The 20,289-nt window shown below is 51.3% G+C and overlaps 3 protein-coding genes across 6 annotated transcripts in view; 1 reads left to right on the top strand and 2 right to left on the bottom strand.

The window, feature by feature from the left end:
• The window catches only part of GNGT2 (G protein subunit gamma transducin 2), a 45,868-nt gene that overhangs the window by 1,646 nt on the left and 23,933 nt on the right, over window positions 1–20,289 (bottom strand). The window lies entirely within an intron of this gene.
• On the top strand, window positions 996–6,195 carry ABI3 (ABI family member 3). Of its 2 annotated transcripts, XM_065749990.1 has the most exons (8): window positions 996–1,245; window positions 2,137–2,304; window positions 2,768–2,944; window positions 3,459–3,541; window positions 3,733–3,828; window positions 4,194–4,372; window positions 4,483–4,617; window positions 4,788–6,195. In XM_065749990.1, exons 1-8 carry the CDS (start codon window positions 1,135–1,137, stop codon window positions 4,946–4,948), a joined length of 1,110 nt encoding a protein of 369 aa, XP_065606062.1. In that variant the 5' UTR covers window positions 996–1,134; the 3' UTR covers window positions 4,949–6,195. The 2 variants fall into 2 exon arrangements, with proteins under 2 accessions (XP_065606062.1, XP_065606060.1); XM_065749988.1 differs by lacking the exon at window positions 996–1,245 and having other exon boundaries at window positions 1,774–2,304.
• PHOSPHO1 (phosphoethanolamine/phosphocholine phosphatase 1) lies at window positions 6,207–11,296 on the bottom strand. 3 transcript variants are annotated; one of them, XM_065749994.1, is made up of 4 exons: window positions 11,153–11,296; window positions 9,713–9,830; window positions 8,314–8,430; window positions 6,207–7,580 (listed from the first exon to the last, which is right to left on the bottom strand). In XM_065749994.1, exons 3-4 carry the CDS (start codon window positions 8,356–8,358, stop codon window positions 6,819–6,821), a joined length of 807 nt encoding a protein of 268 aa, XP_065606066.1. In that variant the 5' UTR covers window positions 8,359–8,430; window positions 9,713–9,830; window positions 11,153–11,296; the 3' UTR covers window positions 6,207–6,818. The 3 variants fall into 3 exon arrangements, with proteins under 3 accessions (XP_065606066.1, XP_065606068.1, XP_065606067.1); XM_065749996.1 differs by lacking the exon at window positions 8,314–8,430; XM_065749995.1 differs by lacking the exon at window positions 11,153–11,296 and having other exon boundaries at window positions 9,713–9,911.

Genomic DNA, 20,289 nt, shown 5'->3' on the forward strand with positions numbered 1-20,289 from the left:
AGCCCTTGAGCTCCCACTTTGTGAGTTTGAGACCGAGCAGGGCTGGGGCCTGGCCAGTACAGGCAACGGGAGCATCTCCTCTGGGTGCTGGAACAGGTTCCTCCATAGGAGGGAATGGAGAGGATGGGAGCTGGGATAAAGGGTCTGTGGGGTGCCAGGAGGCAGCTGGGGTGGCTCTTGGCCATTGAGGGTATGAGAAGCAGAGATGGTTCATCATCTCCCTCATCCTCGCACTAATTGCTGTGGGCTAGGGAGGGGGATTCGGCTCTTGCTTGGCCCATGCGAAGCACTGAAGCTGAGAACAGAGCTTGGGAGGCCCTGAGGAAGCACAAGGAGGAGGAGGTGGAGGGGGATTCCCAGCACCAGGGACCCTCCCAGTGCTGGGAAGTGAGAGTTTCCTGCCCTTGACCATGGCCTCTCCTGCTGTCCTGTGAGGAAAGGAAAGTCCATTAGCAAAGCATGAGCAGGGACACACTGTCCTGAGCAGAAACTGATGGCTGCACCCAGCCTGGGCTGAGCGAGGTGGGGACATGGGGCCATCCAGAGAAGCTGAGCTGCCAATGGAAGCACCACCCTGGGGTACACCTCCTCCTGCCAGTCCCATAAAGGCAAGGGGAAGGGAATTCCCATCCCTGGGTGCATCAGAGCCAGCCCTGGCCCCATGCCCACCAGGATTCATCAGAGGATGAAGGAGCAAGCTTCAAAGTACCCAGAAGTGGCCACGTTTGGGCTGCCAGGAGCCAAACTGCAGCACTGCCCTGGAAATGCCACCCTGTCCAGGGCCGTGCTGCTTCCAGCCCCATTTGGTTTGTGCCCCATGAAGAAGCCGTGCCCCCATAAGAGGGCTGGTTGGAGTCGGGGGGTAAATACAGATGTGAACAGCTTCCAGGATCCAGCTTCGTGCCCCCACCCCGCTCCGCAGACCCCTTAGTGACCCCAAATCTTGGCTGCTGTGATGTCTAAGATGGCAACCCCCATCCTGCCAAGCCCACCCCTCGTGGGGCTTCAGCCAAGAAGAGCGGGGAGAGGTGACAACCCACAGAGCATCCGCAAGACACTGCGTCAGCACGGCCGCCAGCTTCAAAACGCGGCGTCTGAGCGGCTGGGGAGGAAGTGGGCTCCAGTCCCAGCACTATGGCGGAGCCACTGCACCCCTGTGATGTCCCCAAAGCACGGCAGGGACTGCGTGACAACCACAGCAACCTGCAACGCGTGGCCGAGTACTGCGAGAGCAACTACCTGCAGGTGGGGCGTGGGGATGGTGTGGGGTGGGGGGTCATTGGGATGGGGAGACCAGTGATGGGGGGGAGGATGAAGGTTCTGCTGTTGTTTCTTGCCCTGAACTGAGTGCTCTCAGTGCTTTTCTCGTGCCTCAGTTTCCCCCATCGGGGTTATGAGTGGGAATGTAGGGGGGGTCGTCCTCCAGAGGTTTTGGTGCTGGATGCCAGCACAGGGTTTGGGAGGTGCAGCACAGTGCTCGCTCGCATGGCACAGCCCAGCGTGGGGTGGGCACTGGGCTCTGTGCTGTGCTGCTGCTCTCTGTCCTTGTGACGTTGGAGGGAGTGGAAAAGGGTCTTTTTTGGCCCCGTTGGCTGCGGACAGTGCCCTGACTGTCTCCTGGGTGCTTTAAGGATCCTCTTTTGGTGGCCTCACTCCTCTATGCAGACCCAACGGGGTGGCAATGATCGTGCCCCCACCCCAGCTGGAGTGCTGTGACCCTGTGGTGGCAGGGGGGTTTCCCTGTCCCATTCGTGGGCATTGCTGCTGCCTTAGTTAAGCATCCCCCAGGGCCGGGTTGTTTCCTCCTGCTGAAGCTTCAGGGCAGTTCACAGCCCCCAGCTGCAGCTCTGAAGGGGAAGCATGCAAAATGGTTCAGAGAACCGAGACAGCTTCCCCAGCTGCTGGCAGCAGAGCTGGAACTGTCCCAGCAGCACAGACCCTCTCAGTCCCCTCGACGCTCATCCCACTGCACCGCGATGGTGCAGCAGAGCTGAGCAGAGCTGGAGGAACTCTGATGCATTTGGAAAGCAGAAGGAAGCCCCTTCTCTCCCTTGTGACCCCAGTGTGGGAACGGTGGTGGCAGCACTGTGTGCTGTCAGCCATCCCAGCTCATCACGGCTGCGTTTCACCCTCCAGGCGAGTGACAAGAGGAAGGCACTGGAGGAGACGATGGCATTCAGCACACAGTCCCTGGCCAGCGTGGCCTACCAGGTCAGCAGCCTGGCCACCACCTTCCTGCAGCTGCTGGACCTGCAGACAGCGGAGCTGCAGAAGCTGGAGGCCAGCATCCGCTGCGTGGCCCAGGTGGGTCTGCCCTCTATTGCTGTTGAGACGTGGATCTGTGCTGCTGTGGGGCTTGAGCCCTGAGAAAGGACCTCAAAAAAAAAAAAAAAAAAAAAAGGGGGGGGGGGATGTTATTGTGCAGCTTCAAGGGACTGGAAACCATTCTTCCCTGTGGTTTCAATGGTTTGTCAGCCCCTGCAGCATCTTGGTCACCCAGTGTGCTGAAGGACAAGGCCACTTAGGGCTGGGAAAATGTTGACAGCCCTAGGGGTTGACTTGGTCTGGGTGACTGGGGGCCATGGCAGCCACTGGGGAAGCCCACCATGGAGCCATCCTGCAGCAGCCACGTGGGATCAGACACTATCTCTGCCCGGTGAACAATGTCCCCTTGGAGAACTGGGGATGCTGATGCAGAGCCCTGCAGCCACTCACCCTCTTCCTGACACTTGGAGGCTTCCTAGAGCCTTTTCTGCCACCTCCACAGAGTGTTGACATGCACAAGGAGAAAGTGTCTCGTCGGGAGATCGGCGCTCTGACCACCAGCAGGAGGTTCCCATCCCACCAGAAGATCACATCCCCCCCCAACCCACCCGTCCTGGAGCCCTACTACAGGAAACCCCTCAACTTCAGCATCCTGGATGACATCGGCCACGGCATAAAGGTCAGCCTGGAGGGTGTCCCATGGGAAGGTGGGGGCTTAGATGGGTTTTCTGTGACCTGGTGGGGACACAAACCCTTCCTGTATGGAGGAGTCTGTCCATACTGCCCCCAGCCCACTCCAGCACTTGGCTCACTGGGGCTCACCTTGGGGCAGAAGGGCAATGGGACACTGTCAGTGTCACAAAGGCACACAGGGCTGGGACTGAGTGCTCCCACGGTGCTGTTCCAGCACTGCCCCCATAAGCTGCCCTCACCGGAAGGCGCCTGTGGGTTTTCAGCAGCATCAGAGACACGTGCACAGTGTGAAACCACCACGGAGTCGGAGGGGAAGTGGCAGTGCTGGGGCTGCAGTTCCCACGGTGGCAGTGGCACACAGCAGCACTGGTGCCTGCTCCTATCAGCTGGGGCAGCTCCCCACAGCCCCCATCCTTTCAGCAAAGGCCTTAGAGGCACTACGGGGGATGTAGGCATGGGGTGCAACGAGTTTGGCATGTATCTGTGTCTTCTATCTGCAGGACCACAGCACACAGCTGTCTCGCACAGGCACGCTGTCTCGGAAGGGGATCAAGATAACCACGCAGACTGCAGGCACCCTGGGGTGAGGGTTCTGGGGTGAGGGGTGTGCAGTAGGGAATCTTTTTGGCCTGGGTGTCACTGAGCAGGTGACAACACCAGTGACAGAGCTATGGGGTGCACTGCCTGATGCAGCTGCCCTCAGTGTCCCATCCTTGTCCTCCTGCCAAGCCACAGCAAGGCAGCGTGGGCTCAGAGCACCTGCTCTGTTGGCAGGAGGAGCACCCGTGTCCCTGAGCCCATCCAGCCCCCCGTGGTTCCTGAAGGAAAGCTCTCTGCAGCTTCATCTGCCTCCTCACTCACATCAGTCAGGTACCAGTCTGGGCCTGGGGGGGGGGGGGGGAGGGGGTCTGGAATGTCCAGGGAGGGGGATCAGTGGGTGTGGGGCAGCTGTGGTTACCCCACTGCATCTATTTGCAGAGAGGTTTGGATAAGTGCTGTGGTTTTGGGGAGCACGAAATTCACTGTGCATCTCTAGAGCCGACGACTTTATAGAGGTGGTTCCCAATGGGGAAAGTAAGGCACCGAGTGGGAAGATGGCTTCCTGCACAGATGCTGAGTTGACACGGTGACTGTGCTGGATGTCACGGGGCAGGCACCTGTGTTCAAAGGTGGGGAGGGCTGAAACATGTCTCTGGCTTATCCCCCCCACCCCATCCCTGATTCTGAATCCCCAGCTCGAGTGGAGGAGCCATTGGGGAAGGCATCCCAGCACCACCTGCACCCCCACCCCTCCCGGGACCACCACCCATCCTGGCCACAGCCACCATCCCACCACCCCCACCTCTCCCTGGGGACCTGCTCCCACCACCACCGGGGGAGCTGGCCGTGCCCCCACCAGACATCAGCCTTCCAGGTGAGTGCTGCAGTGTCTGGGGCTGCTGGGGTGCTCATTTGGAAACGAGTGCTGTGTGTGGTCTTTGCTCTCCATGGAGTCCCTCGGCCCTCACTGAATTTGTTTTGCAGTCCCCGATGATCTCGAGCCACCGCTGCCACCACCACCAGAACTGCCCAACTTTGAGGATTTCTCCCCACCACCACCACCACCAGCAGCAGCTGCAGAGGAGCCCTCCCATGTCCCTGAGAGCTACCTGGATAAAGGTACAGCAGCTCCAGGGTCAGATCTGCAGGGATCCACCAGATTCTTTGGTCACAGCACTGAGGATGTGACTGCCCCACTACAGGGCAGCGCAGAGGCTCAGCCCTTCCCTCTTTCCCCTTCCCAGCAGACCCCACTCTGCTCCATGATCTCTCTCTCCCTCTTTGCACAGTGGTGACCCTCTACCCATATACACAGCAGAAGGACAACGAGCTCTCCTTCGAACCTGGGGCCCTCATCTATGTCACACGGAGGTACTCTGATGGATGGTGTGAAGGCATCCTGGGCGAGGAAACGGGTTTCTTCCCTGGCAATTATGTGGAGCCCTTCTGAGCATCAGGGGCTCCCCAACCACCCCCCCATCACCCACCCGGCTCAGCTGTGTCCGGGAGGTGAGGGCACCACTTTGCCTTTGACTTTTGGCTTCGCACAGCTCATGTTCTGCACAGCTCAGCCCTTGGCCCCACACCTCTCCCACCCTTTTTTTTTTTTTAATGACACCAGCAATTGCTGCTTCTGATGCTGTGAAGGTTTGCCACACAGCAACTCCCCCGTCCCTCTTCCTGTTGGAAACGCAGAGGGCAGCAAGCTCTGAAATCCCTTGGGCTGGCCCTGGTGATGCTCCTGTCCCCCTAGGAGAACTGACAGTAGAGCAGGGCCACAGCTCAGACATCACAAATGAGCATAGGAGTGAGGAGATGAGCAGCTCTGGAGTGACCAGCACAGTTAAACTGCTCCCTGTCTCCAGCTGCTTGAGATGGGGAGAGAGGAGGGCAAGCCAGGCCCAAATCCTGCACCAAAGGGGCTCCCATAGCCTCAGGAAGAGAAACACCACGTGCATGCACCTCGGAGCCATTTCACACTCAGGTTTATGTTCTGGATAATAACTTGTGTATCTGTAATATATAGATATATATCTATATACATATATATGTATATTTTTTTAATTCCATGGCTTTAAGTTCCACACAGTTGAATAGTGTCCAGAAGAGGAAGAACGAAGAAAGAGGAAGAAAATGAAATAAAGGAGGATCAGCTCAGGGCTACTTTGGTTATTTCCTTACTGCTCTGATTTGTTGCCAGGGTTTCTATGCTTTGGAGTAGTTGCAAGCCACTCCCAGGGGTCATTTAAGGCTGCGGATAAATCCAGGAAAAGCCAACACCAGAGAGCAAAATACTGCAAGTCTGCCTCTATAGAGTGCAATTAGAATGGGCAGTTAACACTGTGGTGGGGTAAGAGAGTTTAGTGTCTGGGGAGCTGATAGCAGAAGTGCTAAAGCACCTCTGTCTCCAGCTGGGGGGAATTTCAGCACCTCTGGACCAGGGCAGGAGGTCACGGGGTAGTCAATGTGACCCAGCAAAGACACAGAGATGACCTGTCTGTGTTGGAGATGCACGGGGGGCTGCTGCCCTGAGAGGGGAAGTGGTGAGGGAGGAAGAGGAGGGTGAAGTCAGGTCTTCCTCCTCACAGCAGGATATGTGGCCATTCTGCCTCCATCCCCCCAGAAGATGGGGTGAGGGTAATGTGAGCTAAAGGAGGGTTGTGTTTTATTTTTCCAAGGTACCAACCTTCCAAAAGGTTTCCTCATGATTTTTTTCCCAGAAAATAAAATCTGAAGGACAATTAACTCCTGCGTGAGGCTCACCCACTGAGCAAGGAGTGGGGTGCAGGGCAAGCTGGGGAGCCTGGGCAGCACAAACTGCCCAGCTTCAATTTCTTGTGGCTTCCTGGAGAGGCAAGGAGCCCTTGGAGCACGGGGTTGAAGGCAACAGCACACAGCTCCTGCGTGGAGAGTGGAGGTGGGCAGGAGGTGAGCGGGGTGAAGTCAATAGGAAGCACGTGCAGGGCTGAGCCTGCAGGAGAGCTGTCTTCTGGATGGTAAAGAACTGCTCTTGTGAAGTCAAAAAGGGGACCAAAAAACCCAACATTATTAGTGTTGCCAACCACCAACAGCAGAGAAGCTATCTAAGCTGCATAGAGAAGACTTCATCTCCGTGTGGCAGAGGGAAAAGGATGTGGGGGGAGAGAAAGTGCTTCAATCACTGGGGAGATAGGAGCTTGGAGAGGAAGGCAGGAAAGCAGTCCAGGAATCAAAGTCCAAGTGAGCAGTGCCAAATAAACGTGAGGTGCAGGGCATGACCTCCAAGCCTTCTCCCTTCCCAGCAGCTTATCGTAAACAAGCCTCTTCGGAGCCGTCCATCCTCAGCACTTCTTCTTGAGGAGCTCCTGCAGATAGCGGGCAACCTCGGCAGCCGACTCCCAGGGAACAACGGTGGCCTGGAAGGCACCAGGCTGCTTTTTCTCCATCTCCTGGGTCATCTGGTGCATGGGGTAGCCCTTCCGTGGGAAAGCAACGTCAGCTGAAGTCAAAGTCACAGAAGGGCAGAAGTCATTGGCACCGTCCCCCACGTAAAAGACCCTCTCGAACTCCACCTCTTCCTGCGCTCTCTCGGCCAGGTACTCCGTTAGGATTTTGCGTTTGCACATATTGGCTGGGCAGTCAAGGCACTTGTGGCTGTGGTAGGGCCCTAAGGTGAAGTACCCCCTCTTGTCGAAGCTGGACGGGTTGCTGAAGATTTTACGGAACAGGGAATAAAAACCGGCCGCCCTCAGATTGCACTCAATGCCAAACATGTTGGCGTCGGAGATGAGGATGATCTCGAAGAGCTCGTGGTTCTTGGAGAGGAACTGAAAGAGGTCAGGCATGCCCGGAGACAGGGGAATGTTCTCATAGATGGCCTTGAAGTCCCCCATCTTGACGCCCTGGTCCCCCATGTAGGTCAGGACACGCTGCATGTACTCGTTGTAGAAGCCCTCGCGGAAGCTCTGCCGGACGTGCTCAGGCAGTGCCTGCCCCGGTGCTGCCCGCAGAATGGAGTCATCACTGTTCTCGTTGATGATGGTCTCATCAAAATCAAAGACCAGGAGGTACTTGGGAGGCCGGGAGTTGGCCATACCCACACCCTGCGGGGGGAGAAGAGCGGCCGTAGTGAGCTGAGCGCTCGGCTTCGGGGCCGAGGGCAACAAATGCAACAGCAAGAGGCTGCCAGTGCTGCAGAGCAGTGTTTCTTGGCCAAATTATCCCTGCCCACGTTTTGCCATGGAGCTCATTAACCCAGCTGGGGGTTGGAGGGGTAATCCCCCCGCTGACATACCTCAGCCCTGACCCTGGAGTGTTTATCCTTCCTATAAAGGGATCACTTTGCCACGGCTAATCCTTGAACTGCAGTCAAGGTGGTCAGTGTGCCAAGGACTGACACACGTCCTCCCAAGGAACATGGGGACAGCGTTGGTGTGTTCCCATGGGTCCTGGGGAGGGGGTGAGGCTCCCCAACCCACTCGTCACCTCTGTGCAAAAGGATTTGTATACCTGCAAATAACCTCCTCTTGCTGCCATCCTTGCAAGGACAAGTCTGGCTTTTCTTTAGAGGAAAAAAGACCGCAGGTTCATTTTTGCGCTGGCAGCTGGATGTGGTTTCCTTTTGGGCTCAGAGCTGGGGTCTGCCCTTCTCTCCAAAGTAAAACCATGTTGCTGACAACACACAGAGCTGGACAGCCTCAGCCCAGGCCCAGTGCCAAACCCAGCAGCCCCCACTCAGTGCCTGCCTGCAATCGGGCGTGCAGGACAGGGACCTCACTTCTGCTCCCTGACCTTGCGAAGAGACAGAGAAGTGAAAGCATTGAGAATCACACTGACCTTAAACAGGCATGGCAGCCCAACACCCTCACAGCACCTTTTCATTTTAAGACCATCACTCTCCAAGCACCGCTTTGCTGAAGGTCCCGTTTAGGGCTCTCTGTGTTGGGCTCCTTGCTGCAAACCATAAGGGTGATGCTGGTTAATGGCTGTGTTGGCCATCGCCTCCGGGTACCACAGTGGGAGCTGCAATGCACAGAGACGTGCAGCACGCTACGTTCCTGTGTCCTGCACTGAACTTCCAAGCTCATGACCTTTTGTACCAGGAGCTGAAGAATTAAATGACTCTATAGGGAGCAGGGTGAGTGGGCAGGGACCACTTAATGCGTCTGATCCCTCTTAGCTCTCCCAAGCACTCAAGCTTTGCCACACATGAAAGGACCCAACTCGGCAACACGTCCCGTTCCAAGAACTGTCCTGATTTTTTTCTTCCAGTCTAATTAGTTTGGGCTGCTCTTTTAAATGGAGCAATTATCTTGGAATGAAAAGAAGGGCGCAGGCAGCTCTGGTTGAGCCGTGCCAGCATGCTGCCTGCAGAATCTGCAGCCGTGCCGAGCCCTCGTGGTGTGTGGGGAGAAAAACAGAGCACCAGAAAACCTCAGGGTGCAAAAACTCAGAGTGAAACCTGCTGGGAGACCTGGGCAGGAGGAACAACACACTGGGATGTGGGTAATTTTCAAGGATCTCTAGCTGAATCGAGGAGGATTTCAATGATTTTTTTTTTTTGGCATCAGCATCACTGTATGAAGAGGGTTTTTTTTGTCAGTAGGGGATTTGTTTGGGAATGGACTGGTTTTAAGGCCAGCACCAGGTTATTTTGGCCACGACAAATCACAGAAGGGCTTAAGAACTTGAGGATTATCCAGCTGCTTGGCTATGGGCTGGTTCTCCCACAATCTCAGGTTGCCCAAACCAACATCTTTTTAAAAGTACCCATCAAAAGACAGTGCCTATTCACAGGCATCATTTAAAACAAAAAAAAAAACACAGCCAGCCTGGAGCTGAAGTCCACCGCTATGATTTTCAGGCCCAAATTAAAAGAAAGAGAATAAATAGCATGGAAGATTGATGGTGATTTTGCTTTTTTTTTTTCTTTTCCCTTTAGATTCTAAAGTGATGCCAAAATCTTTTTGGTCTGAGCCTTAAGGACGCATTACAGCAGCAAGGAAAGAACCCTGGAACAGCTGCTTAAAGCTGCATAAAGCCCCGTGGATAACAGCTTATGGGCAGCTCTAAAAGCTGAAGTCCCGGAGTTATTTTGTGAATAAAGACTTGGGATTGCCTAAGGAATGGATGCTCTCTGCCCCTGTCTTGAGAGAAGTGCTGTACCCTTTGCTCTGTGAGCAGCAAGCCACAGCACGGCTCCCACCAGCACTATTTATACGTGGAGATGACTCACCGGGCAGCTGCTTCCTGGGAGAGTGTCCTTCCACCTTCTGCAAAAGAAAAGGAGTCCTTCCAAAATAAAATTAAAGCGGCCGTGCTTCCTAACATTATTCAAAGCCTGAAGGCTGGAACTGAAAAACGGAAACAGACGGTTTTGTTAACGGCACCAAACGCGAAGGGTTAAACAAACTCAGCTCAGGACGAGGGTGAAAACGGCCCCGATGAAAGCAGGGAGCCGACGGTGTCACCCGCAGATTCATTTCCCCAGGGTCACTTATCCCCCAAATCTCAACGTTTTCTATCCCTCCCCACCTCCCCCAAGCGTTCTCCTGCCCCACACAGTCACCCAGCGACATTTGCCACCCTCCTTATCTCCCTGGAGTGGTCATCACCGCTGCGTGTCCCAGGAGAGCTCTGCCTGCCCGTGGGATTTACAGCTTAATCCCATGATTTCGGGTTCAGCACAGGACACGGTGCTGTGCTGCACCCACCCACCCCAGCACTGCTGCAGGACCTGATGTCACAGCCGTGCTGATGGCATTGGGGCATTTCCCCTCTGCCCGAGCACACGTCCATCTCCCTGCTTACTCCACACGTCCGGTTTTGACATTTTTAAGCTTATCTGACATTTCTGGAGCGCACAGCGCGTTGTTTTGTGCTTTTTTAACCCCAAAACCAACCACTGACCTTCACCAAATTTGCTTGCCCACCCCCTAGTACTAAAGGAAAAGCAGAAGACAGAGTGCTGCTGCCCCAAAAGCACAGGAGGAAAAAACACCCCTCGTTAGCAGACGGTCGATTGGGGACCGTCCATTTTTTCCCCATTTTTTAATTCCCCCTGTCCGGCAGGAAGAGGACGACGCAGTTTAAAGCACCGTGACCAAAGCTTTGCCCTCCCTGCAAACAAACCGACCGGAGAACAACGAACCCGAAAGCCGGTTGTTTTGTCCCCAAAACGCTGCCTCTCCGAGGCGGCGGGTGGCAGACAGCGGGTGCTCCGAGGAGCCCCAAATCAGCTCCCAGAGTCCGGCTCCATCTCCGGGGTCGGGGCTGCCGAGGGGGGCACTCCCGGGAGCGCCGGGACCGAGCTGTCAGGACCGAGCCGCCGGACAAACGGAGCGGGGCCGGATGATGCGCGGGGTCCCTTCCTCGGGTCCTGCCGGTACCGGTGACAGCCGCAATGGGGCTGGCTCACGCATGATCGGTGCCCGAAGGCTCCTGCCCGGTACCGGCACCAGCCCAACCAGATTGACCACCTCCCGGTACCGGCCGCACCAGACATCGGTAACTGCCACCGGGTGAGCACCTCCCGGCTCGGCATCACCCGGTACCGGCGCCAGCCGTCCCCGTGCACCGCTCCTCGGAGTCTCCTACCGGAGTCGGCACCTCTCGGTACAGGCAGCAGCCGTGCCGGTGCCGACTCGTGTCTGCGCAGCCCCCAGGGCTTCCTTACCGGGTCGGAACCTCCCGGGAGCGCCCGGTTCACCCCGCAGAGCGGCGGAGCAGCCGCGATCAGGGCCACACACCGGCGGCTGGGGAGCGGCGCGGGGCCGGCGCCGCTGCCGGGGCTGCCGCGAGCGCGGCCCCTTTAAGGCGACGCAAACGGAGCCCCGGCGCGGCGCCACGGGACAACCGCAGTGCGCGTACGTCATCGCCCGCGCAGCCAATGGCAGCCCGCCCGGCGCGCAGCGAGGAGGCGGGGCTGGCTGAAGCCCCGCCCCATTCCCGTCGGGCGGGGGCGCCGAGAGCCGCGTGCCCCCTCCCCAAATAAACGTCGTGGACGCGCACCCGCAGAGACGGAGCGCGGCCGGAGTGCGACTTTGCTCCTAAAAAAAGTTACAGCAGAATCAGCAATAACCACCAGTAACCTATTTCGCGTTTTCCGCCTCCTCCGAGAAGCTTCGCCCTTTCGCTCTGCTAGGGGCTTTGCAAAAAAAAAAAAACCAACCCCATCAGGGTGGCTCGGACCCAAAAATGCGGCGATTCGCCCCAAACGGGCTCGGCCCTCGGGCGCTGCCCCAAATGCCCCTTTTGTGTGCGGCAGGACCCCAAAATAGCCCTTTTTCTGGCCGGGAGCCGCCCGCAGCACGGCTAATTTTGGGTGCTGGCTCTGCCGCAGGACATCGAATTGCAGAGTGCTGCAAAGCGAACCCACGCCCCGACCCCCCCATCTCCCCCCCCCCCCGTGCTCGCAGGGCGGGGAAGAGCGGTATCTGGCTCTGCAGGACGTGTAATTTGGACCGGGATCGCCAGTGATTAAATTAAAAAAAAAAAACAACACCAACCAACCAAACCCCCCCCAATAACAAAAAAAAAAAGCAAAGCGCTGCTTGTTCAAAGTCTGCGCAGGGAGGGGAAGCAACAGCGTGGCATTGAAAAACATGCACTTAAGCCACTGCCAGAGGATGGGTTTTGCCCTGCTTTGTAATTAACGACGGCTAAGAAAGGAGGGAGCCGCACGAAACTGAAGCAGAGCTGCACAGAACGGAGCTCCCCGTGCCCCACAGCCCGAGGTGTAGCCCCCAGACCTCTACATTCTCCCCATCTCTCCAAAATTCAGCTCCAACCCGGAGCATTACTGCTACACTGAGACCTCTCCTAACGGACTTTGCTTCTCATTGTGAGCTCTACGCAGTGAGAGCTGCTTGCAGCCACTGTCCTCTTGAACTGGTTATCAAGGATTATCGTCTATTTTGTCTGAGACATTGGGGTTGTTACAGCCCCCTGGGAGCTGCACCACCTCCCAGGAAGGCAGCAGGCTGTGTTCGTGTGATCTGTGTGTAGGTCCAAGGTAAATGGGAAGCTCAGCAAGGCTGCGTTGCCCTCTGCCTGCTGTCTCCTTCTCCCTGAGCAGCACTGGGGCGAAGATCATTCCAGAAACATCACAGGCAGAGGAGTTTGGCAAGGGTGATCCCGTATCCCAGTGATTTTCCACTGTTAAGAACCCTGGAGAGCAAGTGAGGACGGTGTGCTCTGCATTGGGCTGCTCTGGTTCCTGGCAACCCCTGAACCCTCTTATGAACACACAATTTCCCCACAATGGGTGTAACATCCCCATGATGAAGGAAATTCACGGCTGTCCACTTCTGTCCAAGCCTGTCCTCCTGTTTCCTAACCAACACATGGATTGCATCAGCACATCACCAACCCAGCAAGCCTACAACTGCACGCAGCTGCCAACCACCCCACAGCCCACCAGCAACACACCACAGCACTCTGCTGAGGCCTACAGGCAGACCCCATGAAATCCACCTGGCCACTTGTCTCAGAGCCCTGCTGTCCTTGGATTACACCTTTTGGGGAACTTGAGAGTAAAACTGCAGCTTTTCTCCGTTCACATGGGGAACTCTGTTGCTGTCTTTAAGGTACACAGGCAAGGAATCTTCAATTGCAGCCACCTCAAGCTATCTCCTTCCCAACACACTGTCATCTTACACATTTCTTTTCTAGCAATAAACATTTGCTGAGCAAATAATTTTTGGTATCAGAAAGAGGGAAAAAAAACAGCAACAAACCACCACCAAAACACAAACCATGAAGGAAAGAGAGAGCAAACTCCATTCCTTACTTTTCAGTGCACGGGGTGACCTTGCCATGCATCCAAATGTGCAAGCCCCCAGTGCAGCAGCTGGGACATGGCACAGAGCAGGCAGCTTTGCTCAGTTCAGGCTATTCCAGCCAAAGCTCAGGTGTCCTGAGGTTCCTCCAACACGGGCTTCAATTTTGTGCTGGTAATAATCCCTAAATAATCCTCACCAGAGTGGTTAGGTAACCACCCAGCAGGAGACAGGAATCCACACCTTTTCCATCTTGTAAATGCTTGTTTTTATGGAAATAAATTATTAAATGGGGCAAATAAAACAGCTGTGCTCTGTACCTCCTCACAGTCACCTTACTTGTACTCATGTGGTCAGGGGATGAGTACGACTCCAACTTCTTTTTAAAGAAAAGTGAATCAAACATCTAACTTAGATCCTGGGCAAGGTCTTTACTCACTGGCTTACGGACAACTTACCTCTTCCCTCTTCCCCAGAAAATATGCACTTTTTCCCTCTCTTCCCCAGAAAATATGCACATTTTCCCCCTCTTCACCTATACAGAACTGTCATGTAGTTCAGACAATGTGAAAAACAACACTCCCCCCCAGAACTTATTCACCAAGAGCTCCTTTCTGCCTCCAGTTAAGCATCTTGAGGAAGAAGTTTTATGTTAAGACTTACAGTTAAGAAAGCTTTTACAACACTAATCACCATCAACCATTCATATAACAAACTGCCACGATATAAAGGTACAGCAAGGGATTAAAAAGAAACACCAAACTGGAGCTATGCAGCTCCATACAAAGCAGAGTACTCAATATGTTCTGTTCTATAGAATACTTAGAAATCAGGAATCATAGGCAACAAGACAGGGCTTTTTATCAGGTGGGATAAGCTTCTGCTGAAGCAGTGTAAGAGAGGCACTGATAATGCTATCTCTGCACACTACAGGTCAGCAGAATCTGCTGCTTTAACTGCTCTCATGCTGCCACGCTGGTGAGCAGAGCAACACATTCCTCTCCAGTAACTGCAGTCCTGTTGAATGCATTTCATTCACTCAACTGGAAATCCTATTCTTTCACGTGGAAGCAATTGCAGCCTCCACGCGTTTCGTAATAAAACCAAGCCTAAAAATATTGAGAGGAAAACTGTCTGGGCACTTGGTGCAGCAGAAGGAAGGGATGCCATCCAAAGGGACACGGACAAGTTTGAAAAGTGGGCTGAGGGAGCTGTGCTTGTTCAGCCTGGATAGGAGAAGGTTGCAGGGAGACTTCATTGCAGCCTTCCAATACTTAAAGGGAGCTCATAAATAACCATAGAGAACAACTTTTTATACGGTCTGATGGTGACAGGACAAGAGGGAGTGGCTTTAGACTAGAAGAGGGGAGATGTAAGGAGGGAATTCTTTACACAGAAGGCAGTGAGGATGTGGCACTGCTGCCCAGAGCTGGGGGTGCCCATCCTTGGAGGTGCCCAAGGCCACGGAGGGGCCCTGGGCTGCCTGAGCTGCTGGGGGGCCCCCACCCTGGGGGGCAGGAGTGGAACTGGATGGGCTTCAAGGCCTCATCCAACCCAACCATGCTCTGATTCTATCATTACAAACCTGCAACTGGAATGGACAGTTAGATGACACGCTTCCTTGACACTTTCTTTTCTCGTTGCACCTGTTCTTTTTCTTCCCCCTGGGACCAAGGTCATCTTGTGACTAGTATCAAATTCAACCTCTCTGTTGACATACAATGCATTTTCTTTTATCATTCTCCAGAACCTGTTGTGAAAGAGAGCTGTAGGATGCCTTAGCCTGTTGAAATCACAGGCACTACGTAAGAATCAGAGCCACCACCAAACCAGAGTTAACTACAGGACACTGTCGTTCACTCTAGGTGTCCTGAGACCTTCAGACTATTAATGGCATCTACCAGAAAGCTGATATCTTCAAGCTCAAGCTGTCTTGGAAAGTATCAATTTTCAGTCTGAACTAATTTTGTTTATCATTACTCTGAGCCATCACCCATTGAAATGCAGGCTGTGCTCTGTTCCACGCTTACCTTAAGCAATCAGGAACACACTGTGAGATGGGTCAGACTCCTGAGCTGCTCTTTTTCCTGTTCACCATTTTCAGTCTGTGCATAGTAGCTACCATATAACCACAAAGGAGCTGTTTCTTATCTCCTTTATTGCATCTAATGTCTGAAAAACCTGGTGGAGGAAATTATGCAGAAAATCTAAAAAGAACTGAAAAGGGAAATGGTGATCCTGCGGTTAGGGCAGTAGTCTGGACCAGAAATAGCTCAGAGCTCTGTCCCCAGCTGTCATTTGCTTACATAATGTCAGTCTCTCAGTTCCACATCTGCAGAACACGGATATTTACTCATCTGACAGCAATACACTAAATTTAAGCACACAGGCTGCTCAGGTTAAACACCAAAGGAAAGCTTTAGATAAACGGTTCTGTTTTACAACAGTTCTCTTTTAATGCACTTCCTAATTTTAACAAAGCTGATGGAAAAAGTTTTCCTCCTGGTAAAGGTATGAAGAAATTCTTACAGTGTAGGGGAGGGAGGCTGAGAGTTTTGAGTATGGAGATGAAAGCACCCCAATATTTTATATGGAAAAGCAAGCAGACAACACTTGAGTTCATTGCCACATGTTGCAGGCTGAATTCCTGTTTGAGAGCAAAACTGGCAGCTATTTTGTAATATGCTTCCTCAGTCTTTCATTTTGCAAGCTCTCAGATATGCCAACACAAGGTTGCAGAGTTATTTTGCAGCTCACAATTCACAGACACGAAAACACCATCCTTTAATTCTATTAAACTCACATATCCCACTCCAGTGTGCAGCACACGGTAGCAGCACATGTGAGAGACTGAAAGTGACAGTTACTAAGGTCACTATCAGCTGCCCCTCAATCATGACTCTCAGACAATAGGCAAAACAGAGCTAAGGCAATCTGAAGGCAAAATTGCACAATTAAGACTGCAAACATAAACAGCACTTCTTCACAACACACTCAATTACGTTCAGGTCACAGAAGCAAGAAGTGTGTAACCAGCAATTACAGATCCTTACTGTTTTTCAGTTCAAGGTCACTGCGGGCAGGGCTGTCAGTAGTTGGGCTGCTTGGTGGCCATGCTGCAGCATTCTCCTGACTTCATTTTGTTGACCTCTTTTGCTCCTTTTGCTAGCATCAGCTATCACTTGAAATCTCAGTGCAGTAACTGTAACAGGGGTTCAGGAGAAGCAGAGTCAGAATACTTGAGTCTCCCATCTGCTCATCTTTCCCTCTTCTTTTAATAAGTTAAGCAACTTCTCAGGTGGGGAAAACTCGTTACTATGCTTTTCTGCAGCTGCAACTTTTGAGCAGAGCAACAATTCCTTTACACAACCTTCCCATCAAGACACTGTAGCATTGCTGCTTTAAAACACACAAACACCCACAAACGCTCTCCAACATCTTTCTACAACTGATTCTGGAATTTAAGGTTGAAGAATGAAAGGTGCTACATCCCTAAGCCCCTCTTTTCCACATAGGCTGCAATCTCAACTGATGTTAGCAGCAAACCAGTTACTGCACCTGCTAAGGGCATCAAAAATACATCACCAATGCCAGCTGAAAAAATTAAACCAGGCATTTTGCAAAAATACAGTTACAAATTCAGTTTATTTTTCAAGCTTTAATTGTGTTAGGGGAGAAAAAAAACTGAGACAGAGTGCTTCTGTGTTTGGAAAAGCTCAGGTGTCTTTGGGAGCACTGCCTGCTGGCTGTTTGTCTCAGCCAGGGTTTGGCATACGTCAAGGGGACACAAAAACCTTTGTAAGAACAATGGTTTCCTTCCTACACCTTCCATCCTAAGACATGAGAAAACACAGTTCACTTGCAGCTTACCTGAAGAACCTTCTGCTTTCTTACCAACAGGAATTCCTGTCAAATCATTATGCTCCTGCAATGTATAACACAAATGGAAAAGTCCCCCCAAAGTGAGAAACCACCTGTATTACTCAGTGACACAATTTTACCCCATACTTCTAACGAAACTCAGCATATGTGCCTAGCAAGATTAATTGTCTCCAGGGGTAACTGTTCTAACAATGTTAAATCTGAGCAGACTATGCACATGTGTATCTTTAAACTGCATATCAGACTTCAGCTCTTGCCCTTGATGCCTCTCTCTTTATCTTAGGAAAGTACATTAGTTCAGCAGCATATCAGAAGCATCAAGAGACCTTACCAGTCCATGGGAAGGTTGGGGTGTTCTCCCACCAGCCTTTATGTCTGGGCTCCATACATGGTCAGTGGAGCTCAAAAAGGCTTCAATGACCCTTTAGGAAACCAGACACCTAGTTCAAGAAAATTTAGATGTGCAGTTTATTGAAAAGACAACCTCTACTGATTAAAATCAGTGTTATTACAAATGTCACCTTTGTGCAGAATCAAGATTAAAAAAAAATTATCAGGGAACCATGCTGTTGTTATATAGGCTGATTAAAAAGAAAAAGTAACAACGGTGTTCAGAGTTCTTTGAGCAAAAGATAATAATTAACATTAATAGATCACTTCAGCAAGGGACTTCTGTTCTGCCTCCACCTGGGCAGGTTTCTGAGGGAAAGGGATTCAGACACAAACCAAACCGAAGCACTATTTCCTTTCTGGTGGAAAACGTTCCAGTTTCTCCATTTCAGATGTGTTTAAAGTTCACACCATAAGGCTCTTCTGCTAGAGTACATGGTGTAGGAAAAGCATAAAAACTGGGAATGCACATGCCACACAAATCTACCTTCGTGCCAAATTAAAAGGGTGAAAGAACTACTCAGTGACACGATGAAACAAAGCACAGACTGTGAACACCTACACCCACTGCTGCTCACAGGGAAGCTCCATTTGACTACAGTGATTGTGTACATAAATTCTCAGTACACGGAGGCCTGCACTGCAAGAATGCACTTTGTACATGCATGGGCCATGACTGAGTACAAAGGCAATTCCCAATATCCAGAGAAATGTCATCAGAAGATGTATTTGCTGATTCTAATCTGTAAAAGCAGCAACAGATCGAGGCAGCAGGAGCATTTACTTGCAAAGAAAAAAAGGGACAGGCCAATTTTTAAAATGGAGGAGAAAAAAAAAAGCCTTCAAATCCTTCAAATCTTTATCCACATTTGAAAAAGGCTCTGCCCAAATTTCTGAGGGCAGAGGGCATTCTCTGTGATCCACAGAGAACAACTTCTGCACCAGAATTAACATGGATAGGTCAACTCAGGCTGAAATAATTGTGGGGAGCTGCTGAGTGAATACGAACAGCATCACGAACCTAACTCACATTTTCTCCTGTTGCTGCTAGGATGACAATCTTTTATTATGAATGCTGAGGCAGACTTTTGCCTGGTATCTACATGAAATGCAAGAGCTTGCCTTCTCATTGAAAGTCTCCTTCCTTTGCAGTGGATTTCATTTTTTCTGCCATGCCTCCAAGTACACCTACAATATGCAGTACTGTCTGTTTTCAGCACCACTGATGTGCTTAAATCCTAATATTAACTAATTTATACCTTCTTTGGTCAGGAAGACAATACTAATTAGTTCCAGTTACTTCACATTTCCTTTTCTCTTTCTATCTGTTACCACAGTTGAATTAAATTCCAGTTATGAAAATTGGAAATTTCCACCAAAAAAAAAAATCCAATCAAATTTCATCCACGTGTACACAAACTCTGTGGAAATGAATGATCCTTCTTCCCTTTAAAGAGCAGATCCTCTGAGTTGATAGCAAAGAGCACTGTTCAAACAAAACAAAACAAAATCAAATGGTGACAAAGGTACAAAACTGTTCCAGGTGCAAAGAGAACAGCCATCACAGTACAAGGCAGATTTATTTGATGGAAGCTGGCAAGTGATGTGCCACAGAGGACAGTTTAGATCTTACTGTGCATGTCAAAACTTGCATGGCGACACTTCAGCTTTCGAAGTTTAACTGTAGGACAATGATACAATTTAAAAGTCATTAATTTTCAATGTACCTTTTTTTTTCCTGTTCTGTAAATATTTGAAAATTCACTCCAGGGTCTGGAGAGGAATGGGATTTATCTGTTTTGGATTGATGAGTTTGTAGCTAACGATGGTTATTTACAAGTGAGATGTTCCTCAGTAGTGGGTAAAGAAAATCCTGTGAGTAACACATCATGGTGATGGGTTTTCTTTTTTAATGCTGCTAGTTCATAGAGATATGAAATCATAAAACAATTACTGAAACATTTTACAATCCTGAGGTCAAGTCCCAAGAGAAAAAGTAATAATGAATTGACATTATTTAGTGTTCTAGAGCACCGTATTTGCACACTGCATATGCTTTTATTGTTTTCTCCAAGTCCTATGTACTCTGCAATTAATAATCCAACCATAACTTGTCAATGCAACACTACCTTTGCATGAATTGAAGCAGCTCTGCACAATGGACTCTCTCTCTCCAACAAAATGGTACTCAGCCCCATAACAGTCACACCACTGGCTGCTGGAGTGCAAAGAAATAGGCAATCAATTAAATAAATCACAAAAATAGCAACCTTTTCAGCTCGGAGAGAAACCTGGTCTTTCAGTTAACCTGTTCAAAACAAACTACCAAAGGGAAGCACTATCTTTAAACTGCATACTTGTGGATTTTGCCTTCTCCCCTCCAATAAACTGAAAATTGCTATTACACGCTCAAGAGGTGCAACCAGACAAAGACAAAAACATCCAAAGGGATTGCAGTGCCCAGATAGGAACTAATCTCCCAGTGCTGAGAGCCCACATTCAGCTCAAAGCACTCTTTCAAAAGCCCATAATTTGAGATGTGCTTGGGAACACAAGGTGGGTGACAGTAACTTCTGATGTGCACAGCAATACAAATTAGATCATCTCAGAAGCATGCACGCTGTGTAAATACAAGAGCCAATAACTCAGACAGGCAAGTCAATACAAAACGGATAATCACCACACCTTCATCTAGGAAGGTAAATTAGCCTGAGATAATGCACTGAATAAACAAGCCCACACAGCTAATACCCTCAGTAGA

The sequence above is a fragment of the Cyrtonyx montezumae genome, unplaced genomic scaffold (genome assembly GCF_038088225.1).
Source record: "Cyrtonyx montezumae isolate F1298 unplaced genomic scaffold, pur_monq_1.0 scaffold_61, whole genome shotgun sequence".
NCBI lineage: Eukaryota > Metazoa > Chordata > Aves > Galliformes > Odontophoridae > Cyrtonyx > Cyrtonyx montezumae.